This window comes from Geospiza fortis, unplaced genomic scaffold, assembly GCF_000277835.1.
Source record: "Geospiza fortis unplaced genomic scaffold, GeoFor_1.0 scaffold583, whole genome shotgun sequence".
In the NCBI taxonomy this organism is placed as follows: Eukaryota; Metazoa; Chordata; class Aves; order Passeriformes; family Thraupidae; genus Geospiza; species Geospiza fortis.
In genome coordinates this window covers 465,281-487,654 of record NW_005054588.1, presented here as the reverse complement: position 1 = coordinate 487,654, position 22,374 = coordinate 465,281, and the positions used below count along the sequence as shown (strand labels likewise).

Below are 22,374 nucleotides of genomic sequence, written 5' to 3'. Positions count from 1 at the left end.
TCCTTATTTTGCATCCTTCTTCTATTTCTTTTGAGGAAGTAGGCTCCCAAAATATCTTGAGCAGGGTTTTTTTCATTTATGCAGATGCTGGGACCCCTATGAGAGGGTGAAAGGAGTGAAAATGCTGTAAAAGAGTCTTTGTTGTGAGGTTCCTATGCTCAGTTCTGCTGGTCTGTTCAAAGGCTGAAGTTTGCAGTGAAGTTTTTGAGTGTGGACCCAGATCAGGGCACAACCCTGAGAAGCAAATCCTGTGTTGTCCTTGTAAGAAACTCTCCCTGTTATCCTGCATTTGGCTGGGAGGTGCATGGACTGCCAGAGAAGCAGATCTCAGCAGAAACTTCTGAGAAATAAAATGGTTTTAAACATTATCCTGAATCTGAACTCATGGGGAAAATGATGGTGAACCTGCTCTGTGTCATGACATCCTCAGCCCCTGGGTGCTGTGGTTCTGTGCAGATGCAGTTCACATTCCCAGCTTTTCATGGATTAGAAGTGGCTGCTTACAGCTGCAGTGCTGGGAGAGAGCTATTGGACCTTAGAGGTTTCAAAATAAGGTGTTGTGTTTAGAGTGAGGGCAGAAATGTCCTTTTTTGGTAGGTAAATTATCATGACATATAACACTGAGACTAGGACCAATAATGGATTGTACTCTGCATCTTTCACTGAGGACTTGAAGGTGTATCTACTGATTGTTAGATGAGATGTCTGATGGACTTAATTGAAGTCAAATGATCTCTTCTTGTCGTGTTAACCAGAACTATTTGTGCTTGGTCAAATTATTCTCTGATTTTGCAATGTAAATCAGTAATGAATAATCTCATTCCCCTCTTCCCTTCTGACCTTGTGTCACCCTTTCCTAAAGTCCACCCAGCCTGTAAATTTACACACTTAGGTGCACTCCTAAAGTTCCTTTCTTGCTTGTGGGTGCTCTCTGGATGTCTTCAGTGGACAGGAGTGTCAGCACCTCACACTCAGAGATCTGACACAGGTGTAGCCCTTTGGCCTTTTTGTTTTTGCAGGGAAGAGAGAGAGATGGGCTTAATTTTCCTTCTGAGAACTCAGTCCATGTCTGTCACATCTGAGTACTCCAAAATGCACAACTGAAATTTGGCAAAAACACAAGTTGCCCCATACTTGGTTAATTTTCAACAATGTAGATTTAATGTCAAAGTTCAAGTGTGCCATAACAGTTATTTCTTGCAGAAACCTTTTCAGAACTGTAAGTACCTCATTGTTTTGCCGTGAGGAGATTTTCCGTTGTCTCAGTCTAACATTCGTGTAATTGCATTTGAGTAACAGTTTGAACTGTACCTGGTAAAACAAGATTTCAAAAAGCTTTTTGCAGCCAGAAAAATAAATTAGTTAAAAAATCCTGCCACCATAATTGCTTTCTGAATCATTATGTTTTGTGATTTTTGACCCTGTAAACAAAATAAAGATGTGGCAGTTTATCTGTATGACTAAGCTGAGCTAAATGGAAGATGAATTGTACTTTGAAAGTAGCAAATCCTCTTGGGACTTAGGCAAGGCAACTTGCAAAACATTGCATCATCAACTTTAAATCCAGATATTTGGGTGCTTTTTTCCTTTTTATTAGTTAGGTAGAGCGATGATGCCTTGTGAAGGCTGAGCTAGGGCAGAGACTGGGCAGGGTTAAAGAATAAAGCAGGGATTGATTCAAAGGATCTCCTCCATGGATGCACCTTGGGCAGCACAAGAGCCCAGCCAGGGCTGCACCCAAGATGAACCAAAATGGCCCCAAAATGCACGAGCGCTCCCGGGGTCTCTCCCTGGGATCAGTTCTGCTCCATTTGCATCTTGCAGTTCATTGTCCCATTCCAGCTTTAGCCCCTGCAGTCCCACCCTGCTTGTTTTTCTCTCTGCAGCCCACGGTGTTTGTGCTCCTGGGCTGAGATTTGGATCATTTGTCCTTGGTGCCCAGCTGGAGCAGGAATTGTTTTGTCTCCCTGCTCTGTGCACAGAGCTCACCATGCCCTGATGTGAAGCTCAGCCCCACACACTAAAGCAGCACAGAATCTGAAAATATAAAAGCTGAGCCGGAGGCATCAGTGAAATGTGATTTAATGTGATGGGTCTGTGTGGGACAAGTGGGTCCAAAGCAATGTCTCAGTGCTTGCCCGCCTGCTGCTGGCAGCTGCACCAAACCAGCCTCTTTTGGTCCTCACTGGAAGGCTCAGCTTTGGTTTTAAGCCAGCTTTGTTCAGCCCAGGTCACCCTGGGTGCTCTGTGTCCTCCAGCTGCTTTGAGCCGCCCCCACAGTGAGAAATCTCTGTGCATGTGCAGGGTGGGTGTCTTCTGATCACCTGTCTGTCCTTCTGGCTGCCCCTGCAGGTTCACTCAGACAGTGGAGAGGACTGGAAGAGGCAGTTCTGGGGCATTGCCACCCTCCTAGCCTGCCATAAATATGTCACCTGCTCAGTGCAGAAGTGGAGGGAGGAGTTTTACTGCCCTGTTCCCTGAAATGAGCATTGCAGGCTCATGACTGGGATTCAGGTGCAGGTGCTCACATGAGTGGATTCGGGTGCTGGTAGGTCACTAAGAACCCAAGGACAAACTTTTGCATACCCATTTTAATACAACTGTATTTTAATAGAGCTATATTTTGGTCTGTTTAATGAGCTAAAGAGGTTTGCAGGTGAGTCTGAAGAGCCCAAGAGCGTAACCAAGGTACCCAAGAGGAATGTACAATGGAGACAGGTAGATGGAGAAGGGAGTGGGAGCACACTTGGTTCATCTCGAGGCACAGAAATGAGAATTTAAATTCTAACCTGGACTTAAAGTGTGGTGTGAGTGCACCTGAGCTGAGTGAGTTATGCACCTGTGTCTATCTGATAATTCAGGCTTTTAGTCTGTGCTGGCATCAGTAACATTTGATGAAGTGTGACCACAAAATATTATAAAGCTGGGGAAAGCAATTTCAGAAACAGAGCTGGAAATAATGAATCTGTCTACTTGGTTATTCAATTAATAATCTTAATAATCTTCCCAGTAAAAAATTGGTTGAAATGCTTTTTTTCCTGGATCGTAATTTGTGCTCGGAGGGAAGGTATGAATAATTAAAGGCAAACAATGCTGTTTTGACTGCTGAAATTGCATGAGGAGCAGTGTGATGTGTCTGATTCCCCAAGTCAGGTAACAGGTTGCTGTCTGGTATCTTATAGCACCAGGAGGGAAAACCTGCAATTAGCCAGATGATGTTCCCTGTGTGTGATGGTGAAATGCAGGGAAATAGAGTGAAACTGGTACAGAAAGGGAAAGAATCCCTTTGCCAGCTCCTAGAGGAGGACAAATATAGGGTATTGCTGTCATGTTTTGGTATTGCTCGTGGGCTTCAGAGAAAAGCAGTATTTAGATAAGACATAAATGATTCCCTGGGATATAAATTTTATTTCAAATTGAAAAAAAAAAAAAAGAAAAAAAAAGAAGCTGTGTGAGCACAGTTTAGTCCTGTGATTGTACACAGTTTGTAGAAGTATCTGTGAGCAAAGCAGAGATAAAATCTCTGTATCTATCACAGATAATTGTCTGAGTGCTGAGCACCTACAGCTAATTGTAAGGTATTTCCAGGAATGCTGTAATAATGCATTATGCTTTTAAAAACTGCAAGTGAGAAGGTAGCTACAGAAGGAGTTAATGCCTGTGAACTAGCTAGGAATCAAGTTAGTTAGGAAACACATTTGAGAGGATTAACATTGTTGTAGAAATGAATGTTTGGAGAGATTGGCCAGGAGGGTGCTGAGGTGAAGAATTTGAAAGGCAGCTGAGTCCTGTTGGTGGGCTGGTCAAGCTTCTCCCCATCCCTGGACCCATGAGGGGGAAAGCACAGAGCAGAGCAGGTGCTGCAGGATCCCTTGGGAAGTGTACCCCAGGCCAAAAAGAGGAAATTCACCTGTATCCATCCTGCCTATCAGGTAGGGCTCTGCCTTGCCCTGGTTTTTTCACATTCCTCCATCAGGCCCCTGGCAATTGTATTGCATAACTTTATTTAATGGAGTCTCTGTAGGAGCCCTTGGAATGAATAGAATAAAATTTTGATTCATTGTGCAAATCCTCAGATGTCTTGGGGCTTTTACAGGTCAGTATATCCAATCCCTGGAATATATTGCTCCTTCTCTGAACACACTTTTGGAATATACGTAAAATTTCAACAGAGCAGGCAGCTTAGCATTGTGAGACACTCTAATCAAGTTGAGATGAGCAAAAGTAGGCAGATGAATAAAGAGGAATGTTTTTGAAAATCTTGGGAGGGGAAGGAGAATGGAGTCTGTTTTGTGTCCATTTAGAGCTTGAGTTGGTCTGGTGGTTTTGGTTTGATTTTGTTTTCCTCTAATTTTAATTCCAAGAGCTTAATGTCTCTACTCTAACCAAGTTATTTAATTTAGAATAAAATTCATCAGCTGGAAGGCTTTGTTGCAATCCAGTTTGCAATTATTGAAGGAAAATGCTAAAATATCAAATCTTCTAGAAGGAATATCATATTTTTGCAAACATGGGACAAAACCTTTTGTTCTTTTCTCTCACCTTTTTTCAACACTGTAATGGGATGGCTGACAGACTCAGAAACAGACACCAGTGTCGATTAAAAAAGGCAACATGAAGGAGCCTGAGAAGCCACATGCAGAGGACAAATTCTGCTGCATTTCCAAGCTGAAGGTACAGCAATATTTTAGCAATTTTGTAGGAACACACAATTGTAATTACTTGCATTTACAGTATTTTTGGTAGAAATTGCAGCCTTGATAAAATGAATGGGTAAGCTGTTCTTTTTTACCCTTAATGCCCTTATAAAAGTTTGTAAACAGCTGTGCTGGTTTTTGCTCTCCCTGAACTTTTCACTCTGTGATATGCTGGAGGTATTGATCGATTGCTGCTTTGAAGCTTCACCACTGACTTTGTGTAATCCCTCCAGTTTAACATATTTACCCTTCCTTAAAGCTGTGAAATTAGCTTTATTGGCTGGGATGTGGCAGTAAAAACTGCCTGTTGATCTTGAATGGTAATTCAAATTGTCAAGAAATGCTAGAAAATCTTGTGAAGTAGCTTTTTAAAGAATAGTAATTAAAAACGCAAATGCATTTCTTTTGATTTTTAGCTTTTGCAGCAGGTGTATTTAAAAATAATATTGATTTCATTTCATAAATATTGATTATAAAGAAGCCTGAAGTTAAAAGGATTTGAATACTGCTGCACTCATTATTTTAACTTTTTAGCTGTCAGTTGCTACTAATTGTCTTGCAAAAAGGACATATTGTTTACTCCTTTTGGTTGAAATTACTTTTTCTGGCCATATGACCTCTGCTGAGATGGGAGAGCAGATCCTGGATGGAATAATTCCACCAAAGGAAAGGATCTCAGTTCTGCAAGCAATTTGTCATTTGGGTGAACAGGGGATGGGAAGGTCCTGCAGGTGGCAACCTTGCAGCAGGCACTGCAGCCTTGGCTGGCTAAATGGGACCTGGGGTTTCTGAAGGCAGTCTTGGTCAATTGGAGAAGATGAAGAACAAAGTTTGTTTGGTTTGGGGTTTTTTTGGTTTCTTTTTTTGTGTTTTGGTTTTGGTTGTTTTTTTGTTGTTGTTGTTTTTTTTGTTTAGAGAAGCCATAACTCTAGAAAGGAATAGGTGATGGGATTTACGCACACATCAGTGGAGCAGAGCTGCTCACTTTTTTAACTGGAAGCACACCTTCACTGGAGGAAATGACCAAGGAATATTCATAAATATGTAATTTTTTATGCATTCTTCCCTTCCCTTCCTAGGTATTTCTGCTGGCACTGTCGCTTGCCTTCCTTGGGAAAACCATGTCTGGTGCTTACATGAACAGCATGTACACACAGATAGAGAAGCAGTTTAATATCCCAGCTTCTTTAGTGGGCATCATTAATGGAAGCTTTGAAATTGGTAATCTCTCATTTTGATATTCCTGATTCTTTGAAAATGTAATATGTGGTCTGAGCATGTCTTAGTGACTCTCATCTGCTCTCAATTACTCTGTGTGACAATAGTGGCCAGCTCTGTCATTCTTTTGAGCTGATATGTAACCATTTCATGTCTTAGAAATGAGTAGGACCACTTGAATGGGCAAATTTAGGTTTAAAAACTGGTTCAGCAAATTTCTGCATTATCATAAGATATGACAGAGCAACCAACAAAACAGAACTAGCTTATGAGATGTTTTCTTCAGAAATATTCAATACACAAAAAAAACCAACTATGTAAACTTTGTCTAAATTTAAGGTCATATTTAGCATTTTGCAGTTCCTTTAATTAAACTTGGTTGGAGTGGATTGTGAATTCTTATCTAAACTCAATAATATTTTAAGTTTTTGTACCTGTACAACTGTCCTTGCAAAGAAAGTTTCCAGTTCTACTTTTAGTGCCCCTTACCTTGCCTGTCAGTAAGTTTTATTGTCCAGTGATAAACTTAAATGTGCATCTTTAAGTGTCATCCCAGCCACTGATCCAGCACAGCCTGTTTAGAAATGATACATAAAAAAGGCATTATTTTCTTTCAGAGCATGACGCTCGTCACTCAGAGACATGATTTTGTTCTTCTGACAAAAAGATCATAAAATTAGTAGGTGTAAAATTGTTAAATTGCTATTTTTATAGGGCCTGATTCATAACATGAAGCTTGATTCTTTTCTTAGTTGCATAGCAATAAGTGGAGAAAATCAACTGCTTCTAAGTGAAAGTGGAGGTGAGGAAAATGAAGATTTTTAGTACATTTTTGTTTTTAAATGGTACTAGGTATAAAAACCTGTGTGTTTTTATTATTAAGTAATTAATAAAATTAATATTAAATTATTATTCCTTTTTTTTGGTATGATGGTCATCTTGTGTTTATTATTTTCAGCACAAAAACACTATGATATACACTTCTGTATTTTTCTACACATTACCAAACAAAGTATCCTAGGGGAATATTACTAATAATATTCCTATATTATTCTGCAGTCCCTGGGCCTGATCTCTATGCCAAGTAGTGGGAAATTTCTCCTCTATAAAGGTGCACTCAAAAATCTCTCTCACTGTGATCTCTTTTCCATCCTGCCTTTTATTCTCATGTTCTTTTCATGTGATGTAACTCTTCCAAAAAAAGACCATAGCAGGAATTACTGCACCATGTAGGCAGTTCCCTGTCTAGTGACACTTTTTAAAGACAAAAAAAGAAACAGTAGCTGAGCTCACAAGACATGCTCAGGTTTGTAACTATTATAGGATGCCTTGGTTTGCAGATGGTGACCCAGGTTCTCTTTGCAGGTAACTTGCTGCTGATAGCATTTGTGAGTTACTTTGGAGCAAAGCTTCACAGACCCAGGATAATTGCTTTGGGCTGCACAGTTCTGTCCTTCGGATGTCTTTTGATATCACTTCCTCATTTTCTGTTTGGGAGGTGAGTGTTGTGCTTAGCTCACAGCCGCTTCTGTGATCCTTGCTGGCATTAACCCTTTCATCCTCCCACTGAGGGTGCTGCCCATGGGGAGAGATACTGCCGAGCATGGATTCAGTCTGACCATTGCAGATTCTTTGGGTTTTCTCCTGAGATGGCTCCAAAAGTCAGTCACCACCTCCTGAGGAGAGTCACCGTGTGGCTGGGCACCTGCCTTTGCCTTTGCCTTCATCCTTTTGCTCCCCCTTGCATGGGCTCTCCCAACTAACAGCTGTGATGCTGTCACTTTTAGCTCTTATCTGCTTGGATGGCCAATAGAAATTGTGATTTTTAAAGACCTCTTGGTTTGGAACCTGGATGAGAGGTCATACCTGGTCACTGTGTTGGCAAGAATGAAATTGGGTATTATGAATCATCACAAACTGGCACAACAAAATGACAACATTGTGTAAATCTTTTTTAACCTGAACAATGCAGAGTGAAAACTGGGACTCTGTCTTCTTCACACTTCTAGGAATTTATTCAGAGGAAGAGACCTCCCAGAGGATAAGGAATAGATGTTTCTCAAGCTATTTTTACTGCCAAATTAATTTCTTATATCCACAGTACAGAGATGTTGTCTACCTGTTCTGACTAAAAGAGTAGCTAGAAGCAAATTTAGTACTGACCATAATGATCCTTCAACTTCTTTTGAATTATTTTTTCTTGGCTTAAAAAAAATAGTAATGTAAGCTTGGGTAGGCTTTAATCAGCAAGGTATTTTTTAGTCCTTCAATCTTGTTGTGTCCAGTGTGGAATGACTCTGGCAGCCTTGGCACCACTCTCTGTTAACTTTTGACATGGATTCCCTTCCTGCTACAGCTGCACACTCTTATAGGTAGCTCCCTGACACCAGCACAGACAAATGAGAATGGTTTTCATGAATATCTTCTTGACCTGTACATGCTTTCTTTCCTTTGTTTCCAACAGGTATCACATTGAAAGCAGCATTTCACAAAGGGAAAATGTTTCAGTGATGCCTCTGTGCCTTGTTAATCACAACTTGTCCTCTTTGCCTACAGAGGAACCATCAACAGGTAGGACTTTTCCTGTGTCTGTTAATGTTTTTTTCTATGTCTATAGTGTATAAATAAATGGAATTTTGTTTTTATTAGCAATCACTCATTTATTAAATAATGGTGTTTGTTTATTAAATAATTTTCATCTAAATTATGTACAGCCACACAATATGCACATAGAATCCAAATTTCCTCATGCCTGTGACTATACTTGGGTAAGGTGATTGTTTATTAAATAATTTTCATCTAAATGATGTACAGGCACATAGATGCCATAGACCCTCATGCCTGTGAATATACTTGGGTAAGATCATTGTTTTTTTATTAAATAATTTTCAATTAAATGACGTACAGCCACTCAATATGCACATAGAACCCAAAAATCTTCATGTCTTTGAATATACTTGGGTAAGATGATTGTTTCTTTATTGGTTTATGGACAAGCAAGACTGTGATATTCATATATCTGAGTCCATTTCCTGTGTAAAGGGAAAACTGGGCTGAATGTGACCAGATCTGCACATGGATTGCTTCACCTGTGCTTGGTGGCAGCAATTTAGCATTTAAAACAGGAGATCTGGGTTTCATTTGTGGTCAGTCACCCAGAAAGGCAGCAGCTGCTGCTAACAAAGCTGGTTTTTATTGGTTAATGAATTTGCACTGAGAAATCTCAGCATGACAAAGCGGGAGAGAGTACTGGAATCCTGAAGCAGACTATGGGATGGAGAAATCCCAGTTCAAGGAGAGAAAGGAAGTAAAAAAGTATTGTGACTAGGTGTTTTTTTTTTTTTTGGAGGACAGGCTTACCCACCAAAACTTAAGATATTGGTCATTTCTTCGTCTCCAGATTTTCATTAATAATTGGGACTACAACATTCATTCTTATTTTTTTGTTTCATCCACAGAATGTGAACAAGAGCCTGGGTCCCTGCTGTGGATTTTTGTGATGGTTGGAAACATCGTGAGAGGAATGGGTGAAACTCCCATCATGCCTTTGGGAATTTCCTATTTGGAGGATTTTGCCAAAGCAGAGAATTCACCTTTCTACCTGGGTAAATCCACCCTGTTGTGGTAATTCCCCTTCTCCAAGCCTACACACATAAACAAAAGCAAAAGAAAGGATTATTGTGATGTCCTTCAGCACAATAAAGGAATGCAGAAAACATTAATTATTGCCTTATAAAAACAATAATATTTTACAACTTGTAATTTAACCAGAGAGAAACTTGTTGGAATCAGGCCATTTTTAGGTGCAAATGCTTTTCCAGTAGAGCTGTCCTAGCCATATGTAACAATTCCAAGAAGATAATCGTGGCTGGGTTCTAATTTAGAATGTTTTCTCTTTTCCCGACTCTAGCGTGTCTACATACAGCAACTGTAATTGGCCCCTTCCTTGGTTTGTTGTTGGCTTCATTCTGTGCAGAGCTGTTTGTTGACATTGGATCAGTAGGTGCAGGTAATGGCTGAACATATAAAACCTTAGTTTTAAGTCTGTAGTTGGTGTATTTTTCAGAGCTAAAAGATGTTTCCTTGCTAATATGAGTTAATCCCACCTGAGTTTGTTGGTGTTTATTTGAGAATGGAAGATCTGGGTATAATATTAAACTCATATATGCGCAAATCAATCTGCTTGTAAATTATTTGATGAAAAATTGTGTTATCTGGCTTAACAGAGGAAAGGACTAGAATTAATTTAATACAAGCCACTGAAGTTTGCCAGAAAATTAGCAACATTAGAAAAGAAAACTGGAGAATATGTTTTTTCATAAGCCTCATTTTAACAATCATTGAAATGCTTTTGTGTCAGAGGTGACTGGGAAAGCCCAAAATGACAGCAAAGAATGTTTCTGAAGTGATCAAGAGGTCTGTTTTTGTGTTTTATTCCAGATGAGATAACGATAGCAGCCACTGATGCCCGCTGGGTTGGGGCATGGTGGCTGGGCATTTTGATCTGTGCACTGCTCAATCTCCTGGTGGCAATTCCATTCTGGTTCTTGCCCAAGTCCCTCGTGAAGGAAGGTGAAGCCAGTGAACCTGAGGAGACAAGTGAAAAAACTGCAACACCATTGCAAGAAAATGATAAGAATGAAACCAAACAGACCATGTATGAAATTGCTAAAGGCAAGTTGTGTTGCATTTTATTTAGTCCTGAGATGTGAACTCAGTGTACTTTGTAATTAAAGGTGGGTCCAGGATGTGCAGCGCCTGCTCTGTTTTGATGTCTCTGCAGTTCAAGGGATTTGTGCAGGAATTTAGAATGGCTCCTTGCAGAGGAAGAAAGCGGATTTCCTAGATCTGGGATCTGGGTCCTTCCTTTTCCCCTCCTGCAATTCAGGCGTACATAGATCTCTTCTTCCCAAGAGAGGGCTGAAGCTCTGAAATCTGGGTAGGAATGTTACAGCTCAGTGAGCTGGGGATGAGGTGCAGATATTGATTGCTTGTACCCCACATTCACTGTGCAGAAAAGCAGAAACCCAACAAAAATCTTGTGCATTTCTTGAGTCCAGCTGAAAGCCCTAAAAGGGAATTGACAGGTGCTTAAGTGCCTCATAAACATTTAATTACTGCTCAACAAAGATGTATTCCACTCACATTTAGTCACCTGGCAGCTTTCACATCTGTGGTCTTTCAAATCTATGTTGTTGTAGGAGGATATTTTTTTTCTTCCTTATTTAAAGGAAAAATCCTCCCTACATATCCTGGTTGAAGATGTAAGTGAATAAACTGTGTCAAAGGCTATGATCCTCAGGGCAGCCTGTCCTGCTCAGGGCCCTCTGGCAGGACCTCAGAAATTTTCAGCAAGTAAATTCCAAGTGGAAGTTCCCTCTCTGTGCTGTTCCCAGCTGGTGTCTGCAGATTCACCACACCCAGAGTGAGTCCTTAGGTCCTGGCTGATATTGCAGCTTCATTTTGATAACCAGAGCATCTCTTTCTGCTGTCACCTAGCCTCAAATGAATCAATGAATAAAATACTGTTCTCCCAGCTCAGGTGTGGCTCCTTAGTTCTCCAGGGTTACAGGAATGTGCTCTTTGTTGACAAAGTGAAAAAACTATCTTTTGTCTCTTGAAAAATGTAATAAGTCTAAAAGTTTCTCTTCTCGATCAAGTAAAAAAGGCATCTCATAGGACTTGGAAGACTTCACTTCAAACTTAGAGATAGCTAATTGGATAAGAGCTAAGAAGTCTTGCTTAGGCAATTTACCAGGGGCAGGAGGGCCTCTTGCACATACATCAGGTTTTCTCTGTAAAGAGTTTGTTATTTTGCCTTTTATTAAAACCTTTTTGTTTCCAACACTGCCACAGAAGCCATCCTGCTGAATTTATGCCTTCTAAGGTAGCTGAGCTACCTTGGGTGTGAAATAGATCTCCAAGAACTTATGAGGCCTGGCTCAAGGAAACTCCTATTTCACAGGGTCCCTTCAGAGCTGATGCTTTCATGGTCATTCCCTGCCTGTCTTCGTGGCAATGTTCACTGTCCCTGAATATCCTGAATGTAGAAGCTTTTCATTCCACAGGATAGTTGTGGCTGCAACTTGTAGAGGTCACTTGGTCCAACCCCTGTTCAACCACTCACAGCCTATTGACCAGGACATATTCAGACAACTTTTTAAGGGATTTCAAGTCAAAACTTGATGTTTTTATAGTTAAAAATAGCCTAAAAGGAAATTAATTTAATAAGAATAAAATTTCATTAAGAAGCTCTGATTAAAAATGCCACTGCATCTGTAAATAATGCAGCCTATTCATAGTATTTCTAATACTTGACTAATTTTTGAGAGATCTGCATACAGATCTACTTCTAATAAGGTACTTGCTTAGCTCTGGAAGATATACACTCATCTTAAGTGGTGCCCACTTTCAGTCAGACCCAGTCATTGTTTTGTAGATGCCTAAATTTATCTGCAGAGTTTCTTGACAATAGCTCAGCACATTGATTAACAGAGAACATTAGACAAAGGGGAATTGTGGGGCTGTGTTTATGGTTCAAATCCTGACTTAATGGGCATTACTCAGAGGAACGACCTGTGTGAATCATTTTCTCAGATGCTTACCTGGCTGAAAACTGGTTGATGCAGATTTTGAGAGGATGGTGGGAATAACTGTGCTCACAGCTCTCTTCAGGCCTCTTCTGCCCCAGCAGGAAACCCCAAAATCAGAGTTCAGCTCTCTGGGGTAGCTTGCCAGAGCTCTAGAGTGCATTTTAACCCCTGTGGATGCCAGCTGCAGGACAGGGGTTTTGCTGAGTGCTCTGGGGGCATGAGATGAGGGAAAAGGGAGAGAAGATGGGGCACTAGCTGCTGTCGCTGTGATTTATTACTTTTTAATAAGGAACAGCTGCACTGGTGTGTGTGTGTGTGTGTGTGAGGGTATCTTTGGGTAGAGGAGACCCTGGGCTAAGCAAGGAATCTTTGGCCTGTGGTGTCTGGCAAAGCACAAGGTTTATCCTGATCCAGTTCAGGACCATTTCTGTTCCCCCCTTTCCCCCACAGCCACATTGTTTTCATAAAGCATCACACTAACTCAAGGCATTATTTCCTTGCAGATTTCATCCCCTTCCTCAAGGCTCTGTTCCACAACCCTGTGTATATGTTATTTATATGCATAACTGTGCTACAGTTCAGTGCCTTTGATGGCATGATATCCTTCATGCCCAAGTACCTGGAACAGCAGTTTGGGAAATCTGCATCAGATGCCATATTTTTGATTGGTATGTTTGCGTTTTGCTTTGTTCTATCCATTAGTGATGTCTCTATTCAAATCATCCATATTTTCACATATATACATATGTTCATGTGTATTTATATATACATACTAAAGTTAAATGCTTCTACAGGTGAGGGATATCACATTACACAGCATATCTAAATGCCAATACATTTTCTGCTAAACATCTAGTTTTTTGTGCACAATTTTATAATCTAATTCCTATCTTTTGCATTGGCTCAGAAAATTCAGCTGATATGAAACTAAGCCATGTGATGTTTGTTCAAAACCACTTCCAACGTGTCTTTCAGTCAGAATTTGCTTCTTTTAAGCATCAATCATCAAAGAATGATGTGAGAGCACATTTAGTAATCTCATCTCAAAACTGAAAGCCTGTTCCTCCTTTCTGTCATGCTTATAGTGCATTAAGATGTGCACTTAATTAAGATGTGCACTTAATTAAGATGTGCACAGATCTTTTTGTTGAGTTTCTCAGTCAGAAACTCAACTTTTGTTGAGTTTCCCAGCCAGAGGCTGGATTGAAACTATATAATTTTTTTCCTTCCTCTTTTTTTTTGTTTGTTTGTTTTTGTTTTGTTTTTGTTGTGTTTGTTTTTGAGTTGGACCTAGAGTGCAACTCTAGATTGCCATTTTCCATTTAATAATTTTAGCCCTACACTGTAGCTCACTCCCCAAGCAGTTCTCACCTGCTGTTGACTTTGGCAGAGGTTTTGGCTGTGAAAGGAAATTAACAGAGACCCATTTCTGATTGTAGTTAAATTATTCAGCCCCAGGCACTGTTTGAGTCTTTGCCAAACACAACCTTCCCTCACAGCAGCTGTAGTAGCTCCCTCTCTAGCTGCCCTGTAGTAGAGTAGCTTTGATGGTCTCCTTTATTTTAACATGGAAGTTTCACTTGTTTAACTAGGTGTTTACAACTTGCCAGTTCTATGCGTTGGGTATTTTTCTGGAGGCTTGTTCATGAAGAAATTCAAGATAAATATGTATCAGGCTGCGAGCATAGCATTTTGGGTATCTTTACTGGAATACCTTCTCTACTTTGCTGCCTATTGGACTGTCTGTGATACCTCACCAGTTGCTGGTCTAACCGTTTCCTATCAAGGGTATGTTCTTTGGGACTCAGCAGGACTTCAGTCTTAAGACACCAGGATGATTTTTCTTGTCAAAAATCAGCCAGGAGATCCATTGCAGTTCCCTGTTCTAAATTCTCAAAGCTTTCTGCTTGCATTAGACAGTAGGTCTCTTATCCCTGTTTCAAACAACAAAAGTGTATTAAAAAAGATATCCATGTCAAGGCTCATGCAATTGCATGTCCATATTAACTCTTTTACTAATACAATTAGTAAAGTCATATAACTGCAGGTGAAAATAAAAATTGTTGCTCAAATTAGGCATACGTCAGTGCAATTTCAGAATAAGAGAGAAAAAAAATCCCCTTCTTGATCTTACACTGGTTTACTCAAATTTGATGACTATCAAGTTATGAGAGGATATTTTATCTGCAGTTTCTTGATTTGAAGCCTGCCATTGATCACTGGGAATCTTAGAATGGTTTGGGTTGGAAGGGATCTTAAAGAGCCTCTATCTCCAACCCCCCTGCCCCATGGCAGGGACATTTCCACTAGGCCAGGTTGTGCTTTGTGTCTGTAAAATGGACATGGAGGTGCAGATACAACCCTTATGGACAATCAAGAACATACAGGCCATAGATGAGAAAAAAGCTGTGGGGTATTCATACCTAATTTCCAATATTAATGTAATACAATACAATTAGTGTCCTATAGTGAGATGGAAACGCATGACTTCAGGGCAGGAGCATGTAGGATTGGGTCCTGATTCAACACTTGAGCTAGAAGAGAATCTTAAGCATTGCAGAGGGTTACTGTGGGTATCTCATTACTGAAATATTTATTCATCTTCTGAATGTGTTTCAGAATAGAGCAAGTCTCATATGCAGAAAATACTCTCCTGGCTGGCTGCAACATGGATTGTGATTGCCCACTTAAAATCTGGGACCCAGTTTGTGGGAGCAATGGAATCACTTATGTGTCACCTTGCCTTGCTGGGTGTAAATCCTCAAGAGGAACTGGAAGGAGTTTGGTAAAGCATACATTTTATTGTACTCTAACTATGAAATAAAGTAGGTGGCAAATATTTATACCAATATAGGGTGGGGAATCATGTACATCATTCATGTACATTTAATATATATTAATATATTTTTACCTTATACCTTATATATTCATGTACATTGAATATATAAGGTAAAAGATTTTAACAAATTCATTGAATAGCACCAGAAATTTCAAACTGCATAGGAAAATCAGTTTAACCTTAAATTAAAAAATATAATGAAGGAGAATTCTTCTCTATTAAGAACTAAAGGAATAATAAATGCTTAACAAGGAGTGAGAAATTATTCTGAAGGTGCTGCCAACTGGAAACCTGAGTGCCCAAGAACATTTTAGCCAAAATGAAAGTCTATAGCATGGACTTAATAATCTCTTTTACCCTGTAGATTTAAACAGGTAACCAGGCATTATAGAATTTTATCCCCAAAGACAGGGGATGGCTGGACCTGTGCCTGGCAGACTGGGAGGGAGGCTCAGTGCAGTGCTGCTCATGAGTAACAGGTTTGAGGGCAGGAGACAGTGAGATGGGTGCCAACAGTGTGGGTTTGCCACTCAGAGTGTGAGTTTGGACAATCTGTGTGATAAAAATACTCTTTTGATAGGTATTTGAAAACTGCACCTGTGTTGCAGCCTCAGGGTTTTCATCTCAAAACATCTCTGCAACTCTGGGCCACTGTGATGGACATGAAAGCTGTGACAAGATGCTCCATTATTTTTTAATCTTGACATTAGTCTGCAGCTTCATTTTTTCCTTAGCAGCCATGCCTGGATACATGGTCTTAATAAGGTACAGTAAAATTTCCTTGTCTTATGAAATCTACCAGACTTTTTATTGTGAGGTTTTAATTCTCCAGGGAATTAAAAGGTGTTTAGTTTGCATATGGAAGGAGGAAGAGCAGAGAAATCTAATGTCATTTCTGTGCTGTTAAGGTTCAGTGTCATGTCACCTTTGTAATCTGATGTATCTTCTGGCTGTCAGCTTTATCCTGAATGAATGCAGGAGCCCTGAGTCGGGGCACTGGGATATTGAGTGGTGTGTGATACCTGTGAATTTATCAATCATTTTAATCAAATCATAATTTATGATGTTGATTAAGGCACAACTGCCCTGCACTTTGTGTTGGCCCTGGTACCATACCTTGACAGTAGCTTTTCCTTTTGTGATTTGGCAGTCCTAGATAAGGAACTTTTCAGCAAACATCACCTTATGAGCATAATGAGCTCATTGTCAGAATGGTTTGGGCCTAATGTGATGAAGAACTTGATTTTAAAAAAAGGTTAAACATCTCTTATTAATGTCACCTCTACCAATAAATGTACAATGCAATTATCATACAGGTCTCTAAAGCCTGAAGAGAAGTCATTTGGAGTGGGTATCCATGGGCTGGCTTCAAGAGTATTTGGTAAGAAAATACCTCACACACTTCAGAAGAGCAGTTAGGGCTGACCTAGAGCTAGAGAAGGATCCCATCAGGGCTATGGACATGGCACAGGAGTCACTGCTTCTGCGGAGTGCCTTTGATCAGGAAGCATTTAGGATTTTTTTTACAGCTCTCAGAGCATGGCAAAGTAGAACTGCTTGCAATTTGAATTTTTTTTATACTGAGTAATAGGCTGGTATCTTGATTTAACCCCAGTCAGGATCTAAGTACCAGGCATCCACTTATTCTCCTCCCACATGGAATAGGGAGGAGAGCAGGAAAAAAGGTAGAGCATGCAGGTTAAGTAAAGAATAGTTTAGAATGAAAGAAAGTAAAATAATAATAATAGGAAAAATAGAGAGAGGAATAAAACAAAAGGAAGAAAAGTGTGCAGAATAGAATTGTCTGTGAGCTGTTGACCAATAGCCCTCCCACCCCCAAGCAGCAGTCAGTCCCTCCCTGCCACTTCTCTCCACTCTTGTGTACTAAACATGACACTGCAGGTTGTGGAATCCCCCTTTGGCCAGTTTGGGTCAGCTGTCTTGGCCATGCTGCCCCCTGGTTTCCCTTGCAGTTCCTCACAAACAGAGCATGAGACACAGAGAACTCCCTGATGTCAGCCCTCCTTAGCAGCAACTAAAACATCAATGTGTCATCAACATTATTCTGATATTAAATCCCAACCACAGCACTGTACCAGCTGCTCAGAAGAAAATTAACTGTATTAACTGTATATTGCAGAAAGCAGGACAGAGGGATACATCTGCTGCTCGCTGGAAAGCCATTTGGCATTCCTTCACTATTATTGTGTATGTTTATTGAAGGCAGCATTGCCTCTCACTGATGAGAGAAAACCTTGAGTTCTGAATAGGAAACACTGTCCATGCTGCTGCATGTGGATGTTGTTTAACAGGCTGCAGGGAAGAAAATCTTTGGCTGAGGGTAGGAAGAAAAGAGAGCACAAGATAAATAGAGAATGAGGCTATGAGCTGCAAGAGGACAGAACAGATGGAGTGGGTGACAAACAGCATAGGTTCTATGGTGGATCTGATAACCAGAGGGAAATTGCCCGTCACAAAAACTTTGCTCATGTTCTTTTTAGCTGGAATTCCATCTCCCATTTATTTTGGAGCTTTGATAGACACCACTTGCTTGAAGTGGGGTACTATGACTTGCGGTGGAGAAGGAGCATGTAGGATGTATGATGTTGTCACATACAGGTATGTTTTCTACTTTATTTTAATTTCTCCTTCTTACTCTATTATTGTATGCATCGAGATGTAATTTTATGCACTTTGTGTCTCCCTAGCAGACAAACTGCTCCTGTGTTAGAGATGTGATACAACTTTATTTGGCACTGGCTTTATTTGCAAAGTGCAACCTTTGACACAGACATTGGAAAAACCTTTGAACAGAAATGTTCTGGTGCCATAATATTCACTAATAACCTCTCACAAGAACAAGCTTTGAAAACTCTGAATTATGAAGAAATACTGAAAAGCAGTTAGCTTATGTGTGAAAAAGGTTCAATGGGTGCAATCTTTGAACAGGAAATGGTTGAAACAGTACTTGAATTTAAAAAAGAAGAATTTTATGGAGAAGTTACAGTTATTTAAGTTGGAATTGGCCCAGAATACTGCACTCCATGTTTTTGTAGTCCTTCAATGATTGATGTGCAATTTTTAAAGAAAAATCTTGTCGAACTTGTGGCCTCATGCTAATTCCTTGTAGTAATGTATTGAGGTTGGTTTGGAAGAATATTCTTATGAATACTTAGCAACTTTAACCAGGTAGTCTGAACCCTTTCAGGACTCTCCCTTTTCCCTATGGATAAAACCATAGGAGTACCAGGTGCCTAACTTCACTTGCTAAATCATTTGCCTGAAACTGGGAGGTGCGAAAGGCCATTTTACCTTTTCATACTCTCTATTCTAACATTCTCACCTTCTGTGAGACCCAAAAGCATCAGGGCACAAGCTTTAGACTGGCTGTGTAACCTTCACAAAGCAGTGTGTGCTGAACAGTTCTGCCCCTTTTTTACAAATGCATATATTTAATGACACTCATTGTTTATTTCAGGTGGCTCTATCTTGGCCTGCCAGCAGTGTTACGTGGAGTGTCCTACATCCCAAGCACACTTGTTCTCCTCATTTTAAGGAAGAAACTGAAATCTGAAAAGCCAGTCTTATTAAATGAACCAATAGAAATGCAGGATAAAGGACAAGAAGCAGTGAAATAGCATTTCACAGAAGGACATGCTGGGAAAAAACCATTGCGGTGTAAATATTGGATATATCCTTGTGAAAAATTTTTTACTTTAAGTAAGGAACACTTGGACAGAGATGACTAGAATTACACATAGTTGTATCCTACTTACATTACAGAAATATCAGTTTATAAACACAAGGCATGGGAAAAATATGTTTGGTGCAAAAGAACAAGGACTAGAAATAAGAAAACTTATGAAATGCCAGGTTTGAGTTGTCTGAGCAAAGGGCTCTGAAGCAGGAACATATGTGTTCAGTCCTGTTTCACTGAAATTAGAGAGAATTTTGCATTTGACTACAAGAGATGCTAGATTTCATCTAGGAATTCTCACATGGTTTCTGTCAGAGTGTCACTGACTGTAGACAGCATTTGTGGCTTCTTTGGCCCCCAGTTTTCCATAAATTTATTTAATGATATTATTAGCTTTTTCAGACTGGGATTGTTTGTTATTCTGCATAGTATAGGTGGTAAATATATTGGTTTATGACATGGTCTGGGTGTTGTGGTAATAACAATAAATTTTAAAAACTACATTTTTAAAAAATGCTGTGTTATGGTGATGTTTTAAGATTTGAATTGAGCATTGACAAGGAAATGTCATCAGGAATGATTACTTCAGTTACGTGCTGCCCTAGGATGTCTTAAATAGCTAAGGAAATAAAACCCTAAATGTCTCAGGTAACAAAAATGAAAGAAAACCCTGCTGATATGAGTTATACAAGGTGGCTCTGTGGTTTGATGCACCCACGTTGAGCATCTAATTTGGCACTGCCTCATGTTTGGCCCCAGTGCAGAGCACCCTTAGGTCTGTCTGCCAGTGCCCATGCAATAACTTCTTGAGGCTTTTTATTACAGGTCCTTGCTATTTTATTTTATTTATTTTATTACAGGTCCTGGTTATCCTACTGCATAAGGCATGGAGGGAGTCTGTGGAGCTACCACAGACCTGCAAATATTTCCTACTATTTTCCTACAGGTGCTCCAGCACCTGCAAATATTTCCTACTAATTTATTCTATATGGCACAGACCTGCTCCCATTTAAACCACCTGGGACCTTCTGCAGCCACCAAGAAGTGGGAAGGATGTTTTGCCACAGTAGTTCATTAGTTCGGTTACAATCTGATTACTTTTAGGTGTCTTGCTGACATCATATGTGTGTGTGCTTGGAATTGCTTCCTGTCTTTGTGGGGTCAGTGAGAAAAGATCAATTTCTTCCCCAAAGCAGGAAATCAGCTCCGAAATTTAAAGTTTCTTCAAATACAAGTGATCCTTAAAGCTGGTTCTTTTGAAAAGATCTGTCCTTTCCCCTGGCTCCCTTTGTATTGGATGATGGAGCTGAACATGAGGAAGGGGAATGGAAGAATTTCAAATATGATGCAGCCAGGAGCAGAGCAGAGAATGCAGCTTCCTGTTAAACCACAGATTGTCACTCTAGGAATGAAACAGAAAGATGCGGACATTGGATTTTTTAAAGTAAAAAAGAGGGAAGTTTAATTCTGACTCTAACATTTATAGATTTCCAAAAGTGATAGTGGATTGGAGGGTGACAGGGCCACCTCTCCAATGACACTGGACAAACTGACAGTCTATTACATTTCTCTTCTTCCATAAAAAATGCAAACCAATAAGTTATTTACGTAAAGTGTGTGAGAAAATTTGTTACAAAAATGCAAACATCAAAAAACTTAAAAAAACTTTAAAAAATCAAAGCAACACACAGATATCCCAGAGGTTTTGTGGACATTTGAAGCTGATTTTGAGCATTGCTCTTGCTAGCATGGGGCACTCACTGGGAGCCATCGTTCTCCCTTGTAGTCATATTCCTCCAAAGCTGGAGCTAAAAACCCTTTGCAGACATTTAGTCACAGCTTGGTGCCAGGGTAACCTGGGAAACAGGAAAAGTTACAGGGCAGCAGAATTTCACAGCTGTGAGAAACAAAAGGGCTTTGTCAAGTAGGCAATTCTGTGCCACTCACAAGGAGCACTGCCAAAGGGTCAGACCTAGAGAACTCCCCGTGTGTTGAAGTGAGAGGAAGCAGATAGGAATGTTTCCAAGTTCTAAAATTAGCGTTTCTGCAGGAAAGTCTTAAATTTAGCATTTCAGTGGATATATTAATGTTGTGTTTAATTGTTCTGCTTCACCTGCCTGAGAATGTAGCAGGGAAAAGCCCCAGGCTGTGTGTCCAGGTAGGCAGTGCTGGGTGGTGGTGCCTGCATATGGGAGCTATCAAACACTGAGAAACAAACACTTGAAGCTTTTCAGGCAATGTGATAAACTTGGAGGTATTTTAAAGGCAATGATACACAAACTGTGCACACAAGTGTTTATCTAGCATTTCTAACACGTATTTATCTAGCATTTTGTACTCAAGGTTTTTCGTAACGATCTTTGATGTTCCATTGGGGTTTTTTTGACTGTGACCAGCTGTTGAGCCATCGTTTTCAAAGAAATAACAAATCCTCAGTCTCACTGAAAAATGTCACTGCTTTGTAAAATGGACATCTCTGTGCATGAGCAGGCTATGTGGTTTTTTGTTTGTTTTCACTATTTTATCTGCATTTTAATTTCATCAGCTACTTAATTGCCAAGTGTCTCATTATTTTACAGTCTTATCTGTATCCTAAGAATTTCTGTGTCTGGTATAAACTTCATTGTTGCCCTGCTGCTTCCAGCTTTAAAGAATTGAAACCTATTCTTGATGCACGTGATAAACACTTCTGATTATGCATATTGCCCAAGCTATGATCATGTTGGTTTGGTTGGGTTTTTTCTTTTGGTTTTTTTTTTTTGGTTTTTTTTTTTGAGAGAGAAAATTACTAATTTGGGAGGAAAATATGTTACCTGACAAGCTGATTTTAATTAGTGGACAGAAGGGAGGTGTGATGACCAAAGCTGCATCCTTACACTGTAATTTGGTCGAGGTCGTGTCAGATTGTGATGCGATGCTGGCTTTGTGTTTGTGATACAAACCCATTAAATTAACATCAACAGTTTGGGGTAAGTATTACTGGCAGCTCAAGTTTACTTCCTTTTTCTGTAATTTCATTTATGGTGAACAGTGTTTTACAGGCTTTGTAACCTTTCTGTCTCAAGTGGAGTTGTAGCAGCTGACTCTTCCCTGCAGACTTTTCTCATCCCAGCAAACCATAGTACCAGAAGTTAATTCAACCTATGGCTGTGAGAGAAACACCCTAGGAATACCTGGGATGGGATCTGGCATGCAAAGAAGCCAAATCACTTTTTAGTTTATGTAAGTCTGGTCATGTGACACAAACTGGATATATCCAGCAACCACTTCTTGGCTGGATACTTCTGCTTTTACTTTTTTTTTTTTTTTCCCACACCAAATTGTTGTTAG

The 22,374-nt window shown here is 39.9% G+C and overlaps 1 protein-coding gene across 2 annotated transcripts; it reads left to right on the top strand.

Annotated features, from left to right (window-relative positions):
* Positions 1–1,162: 1,162 nt before the first annotated feature.
* Positions 1,163–19,446, top strand: LOC102041190 (solute carrier organic anion transporter family member 1A2). 2 transcript variants are annotated; one of them, XM_005429949.3, is made up of 15 exons: positions 1,163–1,219; positions 4,576–4,674; positions 5,777–5,918; positions 7,281–7,413; positions 8,380–8,486; positions 9,374–9,520; positions 9,826–9,924; positions 10,356–10,589; positions 13,012–13,176; positions 14,101–14,296; positions 15,128–15,293; positions 15,928–16,112; positions 16,664–16,728; positions 17,849–17,966; positions 18,826–19,446. In XM_005429949.3, the coding sequence occupies exons 1-15, from the start codon at positions 1,163–1,165 to the stop codon at positions 18,983–18,985; spliced, it is 2,073 nt and encodes a 690-aa protein (XP_005430006.2). In that variant the 3' UTR covers positions 18,986–19,446. The 2 variants fall into 2 exon arrangements, with proteins under 2 accessions (XP_005430006.2, XP_030920273.1); XM_031064413.1 differs by lacking the exon at positions 1,163–1,219 and adding an exon at positions 4,170–4,224 and having other exon boundaries at positions 18,826–19,046.
* Positions 19,447–22,374: the final 2,928 nt, after the last annotated feature.